General features: G+C 47.1%; 1 protein-coding gene across 1 annotated transcript in view; it reads right to left on the minus strand.

Moving 5' to 3' along the window:
* The window catches only part of GTF3C3 (general transcription factor IIIC subunit 3), a 67,037-nt gene that overhangs the window by 35,826 nt on the left and 16,025 nt on the right, over window positions 1-15,186 (minus strand). The window contains exons 7-9 of the mRNA XM_038749144.1: window positions 8,554-8,701; window positions 6,050-6,122; window positions 499-596 (exon numbers count right to left, since the gene is read on the minus strand). Of these exons, the coding sequence (XP_038605072.1) occupies window positions 499-596; window positions 6,050-6,122; window positions 8,554-8,701 (319 nt within the window). The remainder of the gene's footprint in view (window positions 1-498; window positions 597-6,049; window positions 6,123-8,553; window positions 8,702-15,186) is intronic.

The raw sequence follows: 15,186 nt of genomic DNA on the forward strand, positions 1-15,186 counted from the left end.
CATCATTATTATTACTATTATTATGTGCCAAGCGCCGATTGAAGCACCGGGGATTAATAATGATTAATAAGCAACCGTGTAGAACAGTGCTTTGCACATAGTAACCGCTTAACAGATGCCACCATTATTATTATTATTATGTGCCAAGCGCCGATCGAAGCCCCGGGGCTTAATAATGACGGCGTTTATTAAGCGCTGACTATTCATTCATTCATTCAATCGTGTTTATTGAGCGCTGACTGCGTGCAGAGCGCTGTACTAAGCGCTTGGGAAGGCCAAGTTGGCAAAAATAGAGAGCCGGACCCTACCCAACAGCGGGCTCACTGTCTAGACGTCCTTCCCCAGCGCTCAGTAGGAACTGTCTATGTTGCCAAATTGTACTTCCCAAGCGCTTAGTACAGTGCTCTGCACCCAGTCAGCGCTCAATAAAGGCGATTGGAGGACTGAATGAGTGTGCTAAGCGCTCCCGCCGCCCCTCGCCCTCCCCGCGGGCCTCACGTTGAGCGGTTCCAGGATGTTGAGATGGACGAGGCAGACCATCAGCTTGACGGTGATGTCGATGGGGACTCCTTCCGGGATGGTGCACGTCACCCTCTCTGCGGGGACACGACACGACAGGTTGTCCCCCGGGGGGCTCCCGGTCTTCATCCCCATTTTCCAGATGAGGTCACTGAGGCCCAGAAAAGTGAAGCGACTTGCCCAAGGAAACGCAGCTGACAAGTGGTGGAGCCGGGACTTGAACCCACGAACTCTGACTCCAGAGCCCGGGCTCTTTCCACTGGGCCACGCTGCTTTCCATTCATTCAATCAATCGTATTTATTGAGCGCTTACTGTGTGCAGAGCACTGTACTAAGCGCTTGGGAAATACAAGTTGGCAACATATAGAGACAGTCCCTACCCAACAGTGGGCTCACAGTCTAAAAGTCATTCATTCATTCAATCGTATTTATTGAGCTCAAGACATGATTGCATTCAATCGTATTTATTGAGCTCAATTAATAATAATAATAATAATGTTGGTATTTGCTAAGCGCTTACTATGTGCCAAGCACTGTTCTAAGCACTGCGGTAGATGCAAGGTAATCAGGTTGTCCCCCGTGGGGCTCCCAGTCTTCATCCCCATTTTCCAGATGAGGGAACTGAGGCCCAGAGAAGCGAAGCGACTTGCCCAAGGTCACCCAGCTGACAAGTGGTGGAGCCAGGACTTGAACCCACGACCTCTGACTCCAGAGCCCAGGCTCTTTCCACTGGGCCACGCTGCTTTCCATTCATTCATTCATTCAATCGTATTTATTGAGCTCAATAAACACGATTGCATTCAATCGTATTTATTGAGCTCAATAAATAATAATGATAATAATGTTGGCATTGGCTAAGCGCTTCCTATGTGCCAAGCACTGTTCTAAGCGCTGCGGTAGATACAAGGTGATCAGGTTGTTCCACGTGGGGCTCCCAGTCTTCATCCCCATTTTCCAGATGAGGGAACTGAGGCCCAGAGAAGTGAATCGACTTTCCCAAGGTCACACAGCCGGGATTTGAACTCACGACCTCTGACTCCAGAGCCCGGGCTCTTTCCACTGGGCCACGCTGCTTTCCATTCATTCAGTCAATCAATCAATCGTATTTATTGAGCACTTACAGTGTGCAGAGCACCGTACTAAGCGCTTGGGAAGTACAAGTTGGCAACATATAGAGACGGCTCCTACCCAACAGTGGGCTCACAGTCTAAAAATCTAAAAGTCATTCATTCATTCATTCATTCAATCGTATTTATTGAGCTCAATCATCATCATCATCATCATCAATCGTAGTTATTGAGCGCTTACTGTGTGCACAGCACTGTACTATGCGCTTTGGAAGTACAAGTTGGCAACATATAGAGACAGTCCCTACCCAGCAGTGGGCTCACAGTCTAAAAGGACACGATTGCATTCAATCGTATTTATTGAGCTCAATAAGTAATAATAATAATAATAATAATGTTGGTATTTGCTAGGCGCTTACCCTGTGCCAAACACTGCTCCAAGCGCTGCGGTAGATACAAGGTAATCAGGTTGTCCCACGTGGGGCTCCCAGTCTTCATCCCCATTTTCCAGATGAGGGAACTGAGGCCCAGAGAAGTGAAGCGACTTGCCCAAGGTCACCCAGCTGACAAGTGGTGGAGCCGGGACTTGAACCCACGACCTCTGACTCCAGAGCCCGGGCTCTTTCCACTGGGCCACGCTGCTTTCCATTCATTCAATCAATCCATCAATCAATCGTATTTATTGAGCGCTTACTGTGTGCAGAGCACTGTACTAAGCGCTTGGGAAGTACAATTTGGCAACATATAGAGACAGTTCCTACCCAACAGCGGGCTCACAGTCTAAAAGTCTAAAAGTCATTCATTCATTCATTCAATCGTATTTATTGAGCTCAATAAACACGATTGCATTCAATCGTATTTATTGAGCTCAATAAATAATAATGATAATAATGTTGGTATTTGCTAAGCGCTTACTATGTGCCAATCACTGTTCTAAGCGCTGCGGTAGATACAAGGTAATCAGGTCGTCCCACGTGGGGCTCCCAGTCTTCATCCCCATTTTCCAGATGAGGGAACTGAGGCCCAGAGAAGCTGAAGCGACTTGCCCAAGGTCACCCAGCTGACAAGTGGTGGAGCCGGGACTTGAACCCACGACCTCTGACTCCAGAGCCCGGGCTCTTTCCACTGGGCCACGCTGCTTTCCATTCATACAGTCAATCAATCAATCGTATTTATTGAGTGCTTACTATGTGCAGAGCACTGTACTAAGCACTTGGGAAGTACAAGTTGGCAACATATAGAGACAGTTCCTACCCAACAGTGGGCTCACAGTCCAAAAGTCTAAAAGTCATTCATTCATTCATTCATTCAATCGTATTTATTGAGCTCAATAAACACGATTGCATTCAATCGTATTTATTGAGCTCAATAAATAATAATGATAATAATGTTGGTATTTGCTAAGCGCTATGTGCCAAGCACTGTTCTAAGCGCTGCGGTAGATACAAGGTAATCAGGTTGTCCCACGTGGGGCTCCCAGTCTTCATCCCCATTTTCCAGATGAGGGAACTGAGGCCCAGAGAAGTGAAGCGACTTGCCCAAGGAAACCCAGCTGACATGTGGCGGAGCCGGGACTTGAACCCACGACCTCTGACTCCAGAGCCCGGGCTCTTTCCACTGAGCCACGCTGCTTTCCATTCATTCATTCATTCATTCAATCGTATTTACTGAGCTCAATATATACGATTGCATTCAATCGTACTTATTGAGCTCAATAAATAATAATAATAATAATAATAATAATAATAATAATGTTGGTATTTGTTAAGCGCTTACTATGTGCCAAGCACTGTTCTAAGCGCTGCGGTAGATACAAGGTAATCAGGTTGTCCCACATGGGGCTCCCAGTCTTCATTCATTCAATTGAATGAATGAATGAATGAATGAATGGAAAGCAGCGTGGCTCAGTGGAAAGAGCCCGGGCTCTGGAGTCATGGGTTCAAATCCCGGCTCCGCCAACTGTCAGCTGGGTGACTTTGGGCAAGTCACTTCACTTCTCTGCGCCTCAAGTTCCCTCATCTGTCAAATGGGGATGAAGACTGTGAGCCCCCCGTGGGACAACCTGATCACCTTGTAACCTCCCCAGCGCTTAGAACAGTGCTTTGCACAGAGTAAGCGCTTAGTAAATGCCATTATTATTATTATTATTATTAATATTATTATTATCCCCATTTTCCAGATGAGGGAACTGAGGCCCAGAGAAGTGAAGTCACTTGCCCAAGGTCACCCAGCTGACAAGTGGTGGAGCTGGAATTCGAACCCACGACCCCCGACTCCAGAGCCTGGGCTCTTTCCACTGAGCCACACTGCTTTCCATTCATTCATTCATTCATTTATTCATTCAATTGTATTTATTGAGCTCAATAAACACGATTGCATTCAATTGTATTTATTGAGCTCAATAAATAATAATAATAATAATGTTGGTATTTGTTAAGCGCTTATTATGTGCCAAGCACTGTTCTAAGCGCTGCGGTAGATACATTGAGAAGCAAAGCCCCTTCAAAGCCTAGAGAAGCAGCGTGGCTCAGTAGAAAGAGGCCGGGCTTGGGAGACAAAGGTCGTGGGTTCAAATCCCGGCTCCGCCACTTGTCAGCTGGGTGACTTTGGGCAAGTCACTTCACTCCTCTGGGCCTTAGTTCCCTCATCTGGAAAATGGGGATTAAGACTGTGAACCCCACGTGGGACAACCTGATCACCTTGTAGCCTCCACAGCGCTTAGAACAGTGCTTGGCACATAGTGAGCGCTTAACAAATACCAAAATTATTATTATTATTATTACTGAGAGCTCACCTCCTCCAGGAGGCCTTCCCAGACTGAGCCCCCTCCTTCCTCTCCCCCTCCCCATCCCCCCCGCCTTACCTCCTGCCCCTCCCCACAGCACCTGGATAGATGTATATATGTTTGTATGGATTTATTACTCTATTTAATGATTTATTTTACTTGTACATATTTATTCTATTTATTTTATTTGGTTAAAATGTTCTGTTTTGTCATCCGTCTCCCCCTTCTCGGCTGTGAGCCCGCTGCTGGGTAGGGACTGCTTCTATATGTTGCCGATTAGTACTTCCCAAGCGCTTAGTACAGTGCTCTGCACACAGTAAGCGCTCAATAAATACGACAATGAATTTATCTATTTGATGGTATTGACACCTGTCTACTTGTTTTGTTTTGTGGTCTGTCTCCCCGCTTCTAGACTGTGAGCCCGTTGTTGGGGAGGGACTGTCTCTATCTGCTGTGGAACTGGACTTCCCAAGCGCTTAGTCCAGTGCTCTGCACACAGTAAGTGCTCAGTAAATACGATTGAATGAATTTATCTATTTTGATGGTATTGACGCCTGTCTACTTGTTTTGGTTTGTTGTCTGTCTCCCCGCTTCTAGACTGTGAGCCCGTCGTAGGGGAGCGACCGTCTTTATCTTTTGCCGACTTGGACTTCCCAAACGCTTAGTACAGTGCTCTGCACACAGTAAGTGCTCAATAAATACGAATGCATGAATGTATCTATTTTGATGGTATTGACGCCTGTCTACTTGTTTTGTTTCGTCGTCTGTCTCCCCGCTTCTAGACTGTGAGCCCGTCGTTGGGGAGGGACCGTCTCTATCTGCTGTGGAACTGGACTTCCCAAGCGCTTAGTCCAGTGCTCTGCACACAGTAAGCGCTCAATAAATACGATTGAATGAATTTATTTATTTTGATGGTATTGACGCCTGTCTACTTGTTTTGGTTTGTTGTCTGTCTCCCCGCTTCTAGACTGTGAGCCCGTCGTAGGGGAGCGACCGTCTTCATCTTTTGCCGACTTGGACTTCCCAAACGCTTAGTACAGTGGTCTGCACACAGTAAGCACTCAATAAAGACGACTGAATGAAGGAATGTATCTATTTTGATAGTATTGATGCCCGTCTACTTGTTTTGTTTTGTCATCTGTCTCCCCGCTTCTAGACTGTGAGCCCGTCGTTGGGTAGGGACCGTCTCTATCTGTTGCCCATTTGTACTTCCCAAGCGCTTAGTACAGTGCTCTGCACACAGTAAGCGCTCAATAAATACGACTGAATGAACTGATCTATTTTGATGGTATTGATGCCTGTCCACTTGTTTTGTTTTGTTGTCTGTCTCCCCGCTTCTAGACTGTGAGCCCGTCGTTGGGTAGGGACCGTCTCTATCGGTTGCCCATTTGTACTTCCCAAGCGCTTAGTACGGTGCTCTGCACACAGTAAGCGCTCAATAAATACGATTGAATGAATTGATCTATTTTGATGGTATTGACGCCTGTCTACTTGTTTTGGTTTGTCGTCTGTCACCCCGCTTCTAGCCTGTGAGCCCGTCGTTGAGGAGGGACCACCTCTATCTGCTGCCGAATTGGACTTCCCAAGCGCTTAGTCCAGTGCTCTGCACACAGTAGGCGCTCAATAAATACCACTGAATGAAGGAATGAATGCCGCGCCCACCCCCGGCCCCGTGTACCTCCGCGGTCTTCGGCCGGGCCTTCCCCGGCCGCGCTCTTCTCCAGGACGATGCCGGAAAAATCGGTGATGACCTGACGACGGAGAAACGCTTCAGACGCGAGAGCCGACGAGGGGACGGACCCGGAGGGGACGGGTGGGAGTCGGGAGGCGCCTACTATGTGCCGGGACTGGACTGAACGCCAAGGAAGACCCCGGCTAATCACATTGGACCCAATCCCTGTCATGGTTTAGTGGAAAGAGCATAATAATAATAATAATAATAATAGTAATAATGGGCCAACTTGTACTTCCCAAGCGCTTAGTACAGTGCTCTGCACACAGTAAGCGCTCAATAAATACGATTGATTGATTTATTAAGCGCTTACTATGTGCAAAGCACTGCTCTATGCGCTGATGGGCTTGGGAGACCGAGGTTGTGAGTTCTCATCTGGATCCACCATTCATTCAATCATTCATTCATTCAGTCGGTCAAAGTGCTCTATTTATTGAGCACCTACTGTGTGCAGAGCACTGTACTAAGCGCTTGGGAAGTCCAAGTTGGCAACATATAGAGGCGGTCCCTACCCAGCAACGGGCTCACAGTCTAGAAGGGGGAGACGTATTTATTGAGCGCTTACTGTGTGCAGAGCGCTGGACTAAGCGCCTGGGAAGTACAACCACCTGTCAGCTGTGTGACTCTGGGCAAGTCACTTCACTTCTCTGGGCCTCAGTTCCCTCATCTGGAAAATGGGGATGAAGACTGGGAGCCCCCCATGGGACAACGTGATCATCCTGTGACCGCCCCAGCGCTCAGAACAGTGCTTGGCACATAGTAAGTGCTTAACAGGTGGCTCAGTGGAACTGAGACTGGGCTTTGGAATCAAAAGTCATGGGTTCAAATCCCGGCTCCACCAACTGCCAGCTATGGGACTTTGGGCATGTCACTTCACTTCCCTGGGCCTCAGTTCCCTCATCTGTAAAATGGGGATTAAGACTGTGAGCCCCCCGTGGGACAACCTGATCACCTGGTAACCTCCCCAGTGCTTAGAACAGTGCTTGGCACATAGTAAGCGCTTAAGAAATGCCATTATTATTATTATGATTATTATTCTCTGGGCCTCAGTTCCCTCACCTGTAAAAGGGGGATGAAGACTGTGAGCCCCCCGTGGGACAATCCGATCACCTTGTAACCTCCCCAGGGCTTAGAACAGTGCTTGGCACATAGTAAGCGCATAACAAATACCATTATTATTATTTTGGGGGCAGCAACATGGCTTAGTGGAAAGAGCCCAGGCTTGGGAGTCAGAGGTCATGGGTTCTAATCCTGCCTCTGCCACTCATTCATTCATTCAATCGCATTTACTGAGCGCTTACTGTGTGCAGAGCACTGGACTAAGCGCTTGGGAAGTCCAAGTTGGCAACATCTAGAGACGGTCCCTACCCAACAACGGGCTCACAGTCTAGACGGGGGAGATGGACAACAAAACATATTAACCAAATAAACCAAATAAATATGTACAAATAAAATGAATAGAGTAATAAATATGTACAAACAAATATATATATATATATATATATATATATATATATATATATATGTGCTGTGGGGAGGGGAAGGAAGCTGTGTAACCTTGGGCCGGTCACTTCACTTCTCTGGGCCTCAGTGACCTCATCTGGAAAATGGGGATGAAGACTGGGAGCCCCCCGTGGGACAACCTGATCACCTTGTATAATAATAATGATGGGATTTATTAAGCGCTCACTATGTGCACAGCACTGTTCTAAGCGCTGGGGAGGATACAGGGTGATCAGGTTTTCCCATGGGAGGGGGGCTCACAGGCTTAATCCCCATTTTCCAGATGAGGGAACTGAGGCCCAGAGAGGTGAAGTGACTTGCCCAAAGTCACCCAGCTGACAACTGGCGGAGCCGGGATTTGAACCCATGACCTCGGACTCCAAAGCCCAGGCTCTTTCCGCTGAGCCACGCTGCTTCTCATATCCCCCCAACCAGCGCTTAGAATCAATCAATCAATCGTATTTATCGAGCGCTTCCTGTGTGCAGAGCACTGGACTAAGCGCTTGGGAAGTCCAAGTCGGCAACATAGAGAGACGGTCCCAACCCAACAGTGGGCTCACAGTCTGGAAAACGGTGCCTGGAGCATAGTGAGCGCTTAACAAATACCATCTGGGACCGTCTCTATAGGTTGCCAACTTGTACTCCCCAAGTGCTTAGTCCGGTGCTCTGCACATCGTAAGCGCTCAATAAATACGATTGATGATGATGATTTTTATTGTTATTATTATCAACCCCAGCCCTCGCCCCCTCCTACCTCCCTTCTGGCCTTCTCCAGCCCGCCCCATCCGCTCCTCTCTGTTGCCGACACGGACTTCCCGAGCGCTTCCACGCAGGAAGCGCTCAATAAATACGACCGAATGAATGAATGAATGGACGAACGCAACCGCCCCGGCGCTCAGCACAGCGCCGGGCCGGCGGTAAGCGCCGAAGCAGGGCCGCGCTCGTACCTCCAGCGCCTTGTCGAACTGCTTGTTGGCCGTGTAGAGCTCGGCCGCGATGTTGACGTCCTCCACGGAGACGAGGCCGGGGTGCTTGGAGAACGCCTCCTCCACGACGTTGAGGGCCGCGGCCACGTCGTTGGCTTCGAAGTAGCTCCTGCCGGCGGGGAGGGTTGAGCCCCCCCGTCGCCCGCCCGCGGACCCCCACGCCGCTCGCGTCGCCGGCAGGAAACGGATCAATCAATCAATCAATCGTACTTACTGAGCGCTTACTGTGTGCAGAGCACTGTACTAAGCGCTTGGGAAGTCCAAGTCGGCAACATCTAGAGACGGCCCCGACCCGCCAGTGGGCTCAGCGCATGGGCCCCGCTCGAGCCCCCCGTTCGGCGCTCAGTAAGCGCCTCTGACGGATCGTCATTCGACTCCATTCAATCATCGATCCAGTCGATGCCCTTCTAGACTGTGGGCCCGCTGTCGGGTAGGGACCGCGATTTATTAAGCGCTTACTCTGTGCCAAGCCCTGTTCTAAGCGCTGGGGGGTTACAAGGTGATCGGGTCGTCCCACGGGGGGGCTCACGGTCTTAATCCCCATTTTAGAGATGAGGTAACCGAGGCCCAGAGAAGTGAAGTGACTTGCCCAAGGTCACACAGCTGACAACTGGCGGAGCCGGCATTTGAACCCACGACCTCTGACTCCAAAGCCCGGGCTCTTTCCACTGAGCCACGCTGCTTGTTGCCGACTAGGACTTCCCAAGCGCTTAGTACAGTGCTCTACACACAGTAAGCGCTCAATCAATACGATTGAATGAATGAATGAAGAATGAATGAATGAATCATAACAATGATGATGGTATTAAGCGTGGGACCACCTGATTACCTTGTATCTCCCCCCGCGCTTAGAAAGTGCTTGGCATGTAGTAAGTGCTCAACAAATGCCATCATCAGCAGCAGTATTAATAATAATAATATATTATCTAATATATTTATATATTATAGTATGTATTATATTGATATTATTATATATTGTAATATATCATATTAAAGATTATTAATATTGATAATATTAATAATACTGATGGTATTTGTTAAGCGTGGGACAACCTGGTTACCTTGTATCTCCCCCCGCGCTTAGAAAGTGCTTGGCATGTAGTAAGTGCTCAACAAATGCCATCATCATTATTAGTATTAATAATAATAATGATATACTATATACTATATTTATATATTATAGTACATATTATATTAATATTATTATATATTGTAATATGTCGTATTATATATTATTAATATTGACGGTATTAATAATAATGATGGTGTTTGTTAAGCGTGGGACAACCTGGTTACCTTGTATCTCCCCCGGAGCTTAGAAAGTGCTTGGCACATAGTAAGTGCTCAACAAATGCCATCATCATCATTATTATTATTATTACTATTAATAATAATATATTATATAATATGTTTATATATTATAGTATATATTATATTAACATTATTATATATTGTAATATATTGTATTAAATATTATAATATTGATAATCTTAATAATGATGATGGTATTTGTTAAGCATGGGACAACCTGGTTACCTTGTATCTCCCCCGGCGCTTAGAAAGTGCTTTAAGTGCTCAAGAAATGCCATCATCGTTATTATTATTACTATTACTAATAATATACTATATAATATGTTTATATATTATAGTATATATTATATTAATATTATTATATCTTGTAATATATCATATTATATATTATTAGCATTGATAATATTAATAATAATGATGGTACTTGTTAAGCATGGGACAATCCGGTCACCTTGTATCTCCCCCAGCGCTTAGAAAGTGCGTGGCACATAGTAAGTGCTCAACAAATGCCATCATCATTATTATTAATAATAATAATCATATATCATATAATATATTTATACACTATAGTATATATTATATTAATATTATCGTTATATGTTGTGATATATCATACTATATACTATTTATATTGATAATAATATTAATAATAATGACAGTATTTGTTAAGCGTGGGACAACCTGGTTACCTTGTATCTCCCCCAGCGCTTAGAAAGTGCTTGGCACATAGTAAGTGCTCAACAAATGCCATCATCATCATTATTATTATTATTATTATTAATAATAATAATAACAATGGTACTTGTTAGGCATGGGACAACCTGGTTACCTTGTATCTCCCCCAGCGCTTAGAAAGTGCTTGGCACATGGTAAGTGCTCAACAAATGATTAATACTGATAATAATATCAATAATAACAATGGTATTTGTTAAGCGTGGGACAACCCGGTTACTTTGTATCTCCCCCAGGGCTTAGAAAGTGCTTGGCACATAGTAAGTGCTCAACAAATGCCATCATTTGTTGATCATCAGTCTTCTAGACTGTGAGCCCGCTGTTGGGTAGGGACCGTCTCTAGATGTTGCCAACTTGGACTCCCCAAGCGCTTAGTCCAGTGCTCTGCACACAGTAAGTGCTCAATAAATACGACTAAATGAATCATTATTATTATTACTAATAATGACGATGGTATTTGTTAAGCGTGGGACAACCTGATTACCTTGTATCTCCCCCAGCGCTTAGAAAGTGCTTGGCACATAGTAAGTGCTCAACAAATGCCATCATCATCATTATTATTATTATTAATAATAATGATGATGGTATTTGCTAAGCGTGGGACAACCTGGTTACCTTGTATCTCCCCCAGCGCTTAGAAAGTGCTTGGCACATACATAGTAAGTGCTCAACAAATGCCATCATCATTATTATTATTATTAATAATAATGATGATGGTATTTGTTAAGCGTGGGACAACCCAGTTACTTTGTATCTCCCCCAGCGCTTAGAAAGTGCTTGGCACATAGTAAGTGCTCAACAAATGCCACCATCATCATTATTATTATTAATATTATTATTATTATTATTGTTATTATCAGATTGTCCCCTGTGGGGGCTCCCAGTCTTCACCCCCATTTGAAAGATGAGGGAACTGAGGCCCAGAGGATTAATTAATGGTGGCGTCTGTTAAGCGGTTACGATGAGCCGAGCACTGTTCTAAGCGCTGGGGGGGGATACAAGGTGATCAGATTGTCCCACATGGGGGCTCCCAGTCTTCACCCCCATTTGACAGATGAGGGAACTGAGGCACAGAAAATTAATTAATTAATGGTGGCATCTGTTAAGCGCTTACTACATGCCAAGCACTGTTCTAAGCGCTGGGGGGGATACAAGCTGATGAGGTTGGCCCACGTGAGGGCTCCCAGTCTTCACCCCCATTTGACAGATGAGGGAACTGAGGCCCAGAGGATTAATTAATTAATGGTGGCATCTGTTAAGCGCTTACGATGAGCCGAGCACTATTCTAAGCACTGGGGGGGATCCAAGGTGATCAGATTGTCCCACGTGGGGGCTCCCAGTCTTCACCCCCATTTGACAGATGAGGGAACTGAGGCCCAGAGAATTAATTAATTAACAGTGGCATCTGTTAAGCGCTTACTATGTGCAAAGCACTGTTCTAAGCGCTGGGGGGGATCCAAGGTGATGAGGTTGTCCCATGTGGGGGCTCCCAGTCTTCACCCCCATTTGACAGATGAGGGAACTGAGGCACACAGAATCAATTAATCAACGGTGCCATCTGTTAAGCATCTATTCTATTTATTTTATTTTGTTAGTATGCTTGGTTTTGTTCTCTGTCTCCCCCTTCTAGCCTGTGAGCCCGCTGTTGGGTAGGGCCCGTCTCTCGATGTTGCCAACTTGGACTTCCCAAGCGCTTAGCCCAGTGCTCTGCACACAGTAAGAGCTCAATAAAGACTATTGATTGATTGATTCTCCGTCTCCCCCTTCTAGACTGCGAGCCCGCTGTCGGGTAGGGACCATCTCTAGATGTTGCCAACTTGTACTTCCCAAGTGCTTAGTCCAGTGCTCTGCACACAGAAAGCGCTCAATAAAGACGATTGATTGATTGATTGATTGATTCTCTGTCTCCCCCTTCTAGCCTGCGAGCCCGCTGTTGGGTAGGGACCGTCTCTCAATGTGGCCAACTTGGACTTCCCAAGCGCTTAGTCCAGTGCTCTGCACACAGTAAGCGCTCAATAAAGACGATTGATTGATTGATTGATTCTCTGTCTCCCCCTTCTAGCCTGCGAGCCCGCTGTTGGGTAGGGACCGTCTCTCAATGTGGCCAACTTGGACTTCCCAAGCGCTTAGCCCAGTGCTCTGCACACAGTAAGCGCTCAATAAAGACGATTGATTGATTGATTCTCCGTCTCCCCCTTCTAGACTTTGAGCCCGCTGTTAGGTAGGGACCGTCTCTCGATGTGGCCAACTTGTTCTTCCCAAGCGCTTAGTCCAGTGCTCTGCACACAGTAAGCGCTCAATAAATACGATTGATTGATTGATTCTCCGTCTCCCCCTTCTAGACTGTGAGCCTGCTGTTGGGTAGGGACAGTTTCTAGATATTCCCAACTTGTACTTCCCAAGCGCTTAGTCCAGTGCTCTGCACACAGTAAGCGCTCAATAAAGACGATTGATTGATTGATTGATTCTCTGTCTCCCCCTTCTAGCCTGCGAGCCCGCTGTCGCGTAGGGACCGTCTCTCGATGTGGCCAACTTGGACTTCCCAAGCGCTTAGTCCAGTGCTCTGCACACAGTAAGCGCTCAATAAAGACGACTGATTGATTGATTCTCCATCTCCCCCTTCTAGACCGCGAGCCCGCTGCTGGGTAGGGACCGTCTCTCGATGTTCCCAACTTGGACTTCCCAAGCGCTTAGTCCAGTGCTCTGCACACAGTAAGCGCTCAATAAATACGATTGATTGATTGATTGATTCTCCGTCTCCCCCTTTCTAGCCTGCGAGCCCGCTGTTGGGTAGGGCCCGTCTCTAGATGTGGCCAACTTGGACTTCCCAAGCGCTTAGTCCAGTGCTCTGCACACAGTAAGCGCTCAATAAATACGACTGATTGATTGATTCTCCATCTCCCCCTTCTAGACTGCGAGCCCGCTGTTGGGTAGGGCCCGTCTCTATATGTTCCCAACTTGTACTTCCCAAGCGCTTAGTCCAGTGCTCTGCACACAGTAAGCGCTCAATAAAGACGATTGATTGATTGATTCTCCGTCTCCCCCTTCTAGACCGTGAGCCCGCTGTTGGGTAGGGACCGTCTCTATACTTGTACTTCCCAAGCGCTTAGTCTAGTGCTCTGCACACAGTAAGCGCTCAATAAAGACGATTGATTGATTGATTGATTCTCCGTCTCCCCCTTCTAGCCTGCGAGCCCGCTGTCGGGTAGGGACCGTCTCTAGATGTTCCCAACTTGGACTTCCCAAGCGCTTAGCCCAGTGCTCTGCACCCAGTAAGCGCTCAATAAAGACGATTGATTGATTGATTCTCCGTCTCCCCCTTCTAGACTGTGAGCCCGCTGTTGGGTAGGGACTGTCTATGTTGCCAACTTGGACTTCCCAAGCACTTAGTCCAGTGCTCTGCACCCAGTAAGTGCTCAATAAAGACGATTGATTGATTGATTCTCCGTCTCCCCCTTCTAGACCGCGAGCCCGCTGTCGGGTAGGGACCGTCTCTCAATGTGGCCAACTTGGACTTCCCAAGCGCTTAGTCCAGTGCTCTGCACACAGTAAGCGCTCAATAAATACGATTGATTGATTCTCCGTCTCCCCCTTCTAGCCTGCGAGCCCGCTGTCGGGTAGGGCCCGTCTCTCGATGTGGCCAACTTGGACTTCCCAAGAGCTTAGTACAGTGCTCTGCACACAAGTAAGCGCTCAATAAATACAACTGATTGATTGATTCTCCGTCTCCCCCTTCCAGCCTGCGAGCCCGCTGTCGGGTAGGGACCGTCTCTCGATGTTGCCAACTTGTCCTTCCCAAGCGCTTAGCCCAGTGCTCTGCACACAGTAAGCGCTCAATAAATACGATTGATTGATTGATTCTCCGTCTCCCCCTTCTAGCCTGCGAGCCCGCTGTCGGGTAGGGACCGTCTCTCGATGTGGCCAACTTGGACTTCCCAAGCGCTTAGCCCAGTGCTCTGCACACAGTAAGTGCTCAATAAAGACGATTGATTGATTGATTCTCCATCTCCCCCTTCTAGACTGCGAGCCCGCTGTTGGGTAGGGACCGTCTCTATATGTTCCCAACTTGTACTTCCCAAGCGCTTAGTCCAGTGCACTGCACACAGTAAGTGCTCAATAAAGACGATTGATTGATGGATTGATTCTCCGTCTCCCCCTTCTAGCCTGCGAGCCCGCTGTTGGGTAGGGACCATCTCTAGATGTGGCCAACTTGGACTTCCCAAGCGTTTAGTCCAGTGCTCTGCACACAGTAAGCGCTCAATAAATACGACTGATTGATTGATTCTCCGTCTCCCCCTTCTAGCCTGTGAGCCCGCTGTTGGGTAGGGACTGTCTCTAGATGTTCCCAACTTGGACTTCCCAAGCGCTTAGTCCAGTGCTCAGCACACAGTCAGCGCTCAATAAATATGACTGATTGATTGACTCTCCATCTCCCCCTTCTAGACTGTGAGCCCGCTGTTGGGTAGGGACTGTCTATGTTGCCAACTTGGACTTCACAAGCGCTCAGTCCAGTGCTCTGCACCCAGTAAGCGCTCAATAAATACGATTGAT

Source organism: Tachyglossus aculeatus, chromosome 7, assembly GCF_015852505.1.
Source record: "Tachyglossus aculeatus isolate mTacAcu1 chromosome 7, mTacAcu1.pri, whole genome shotgun sequence".
In the NCBI taxonomy this organism is placed as follows: domain Eukaryota; kingdom Metazoa; phylum Chordata; class Mammalia; order Monotremata; family Tachyglossidae; genus Tachyglossus; species Tachyglossus aculeatus.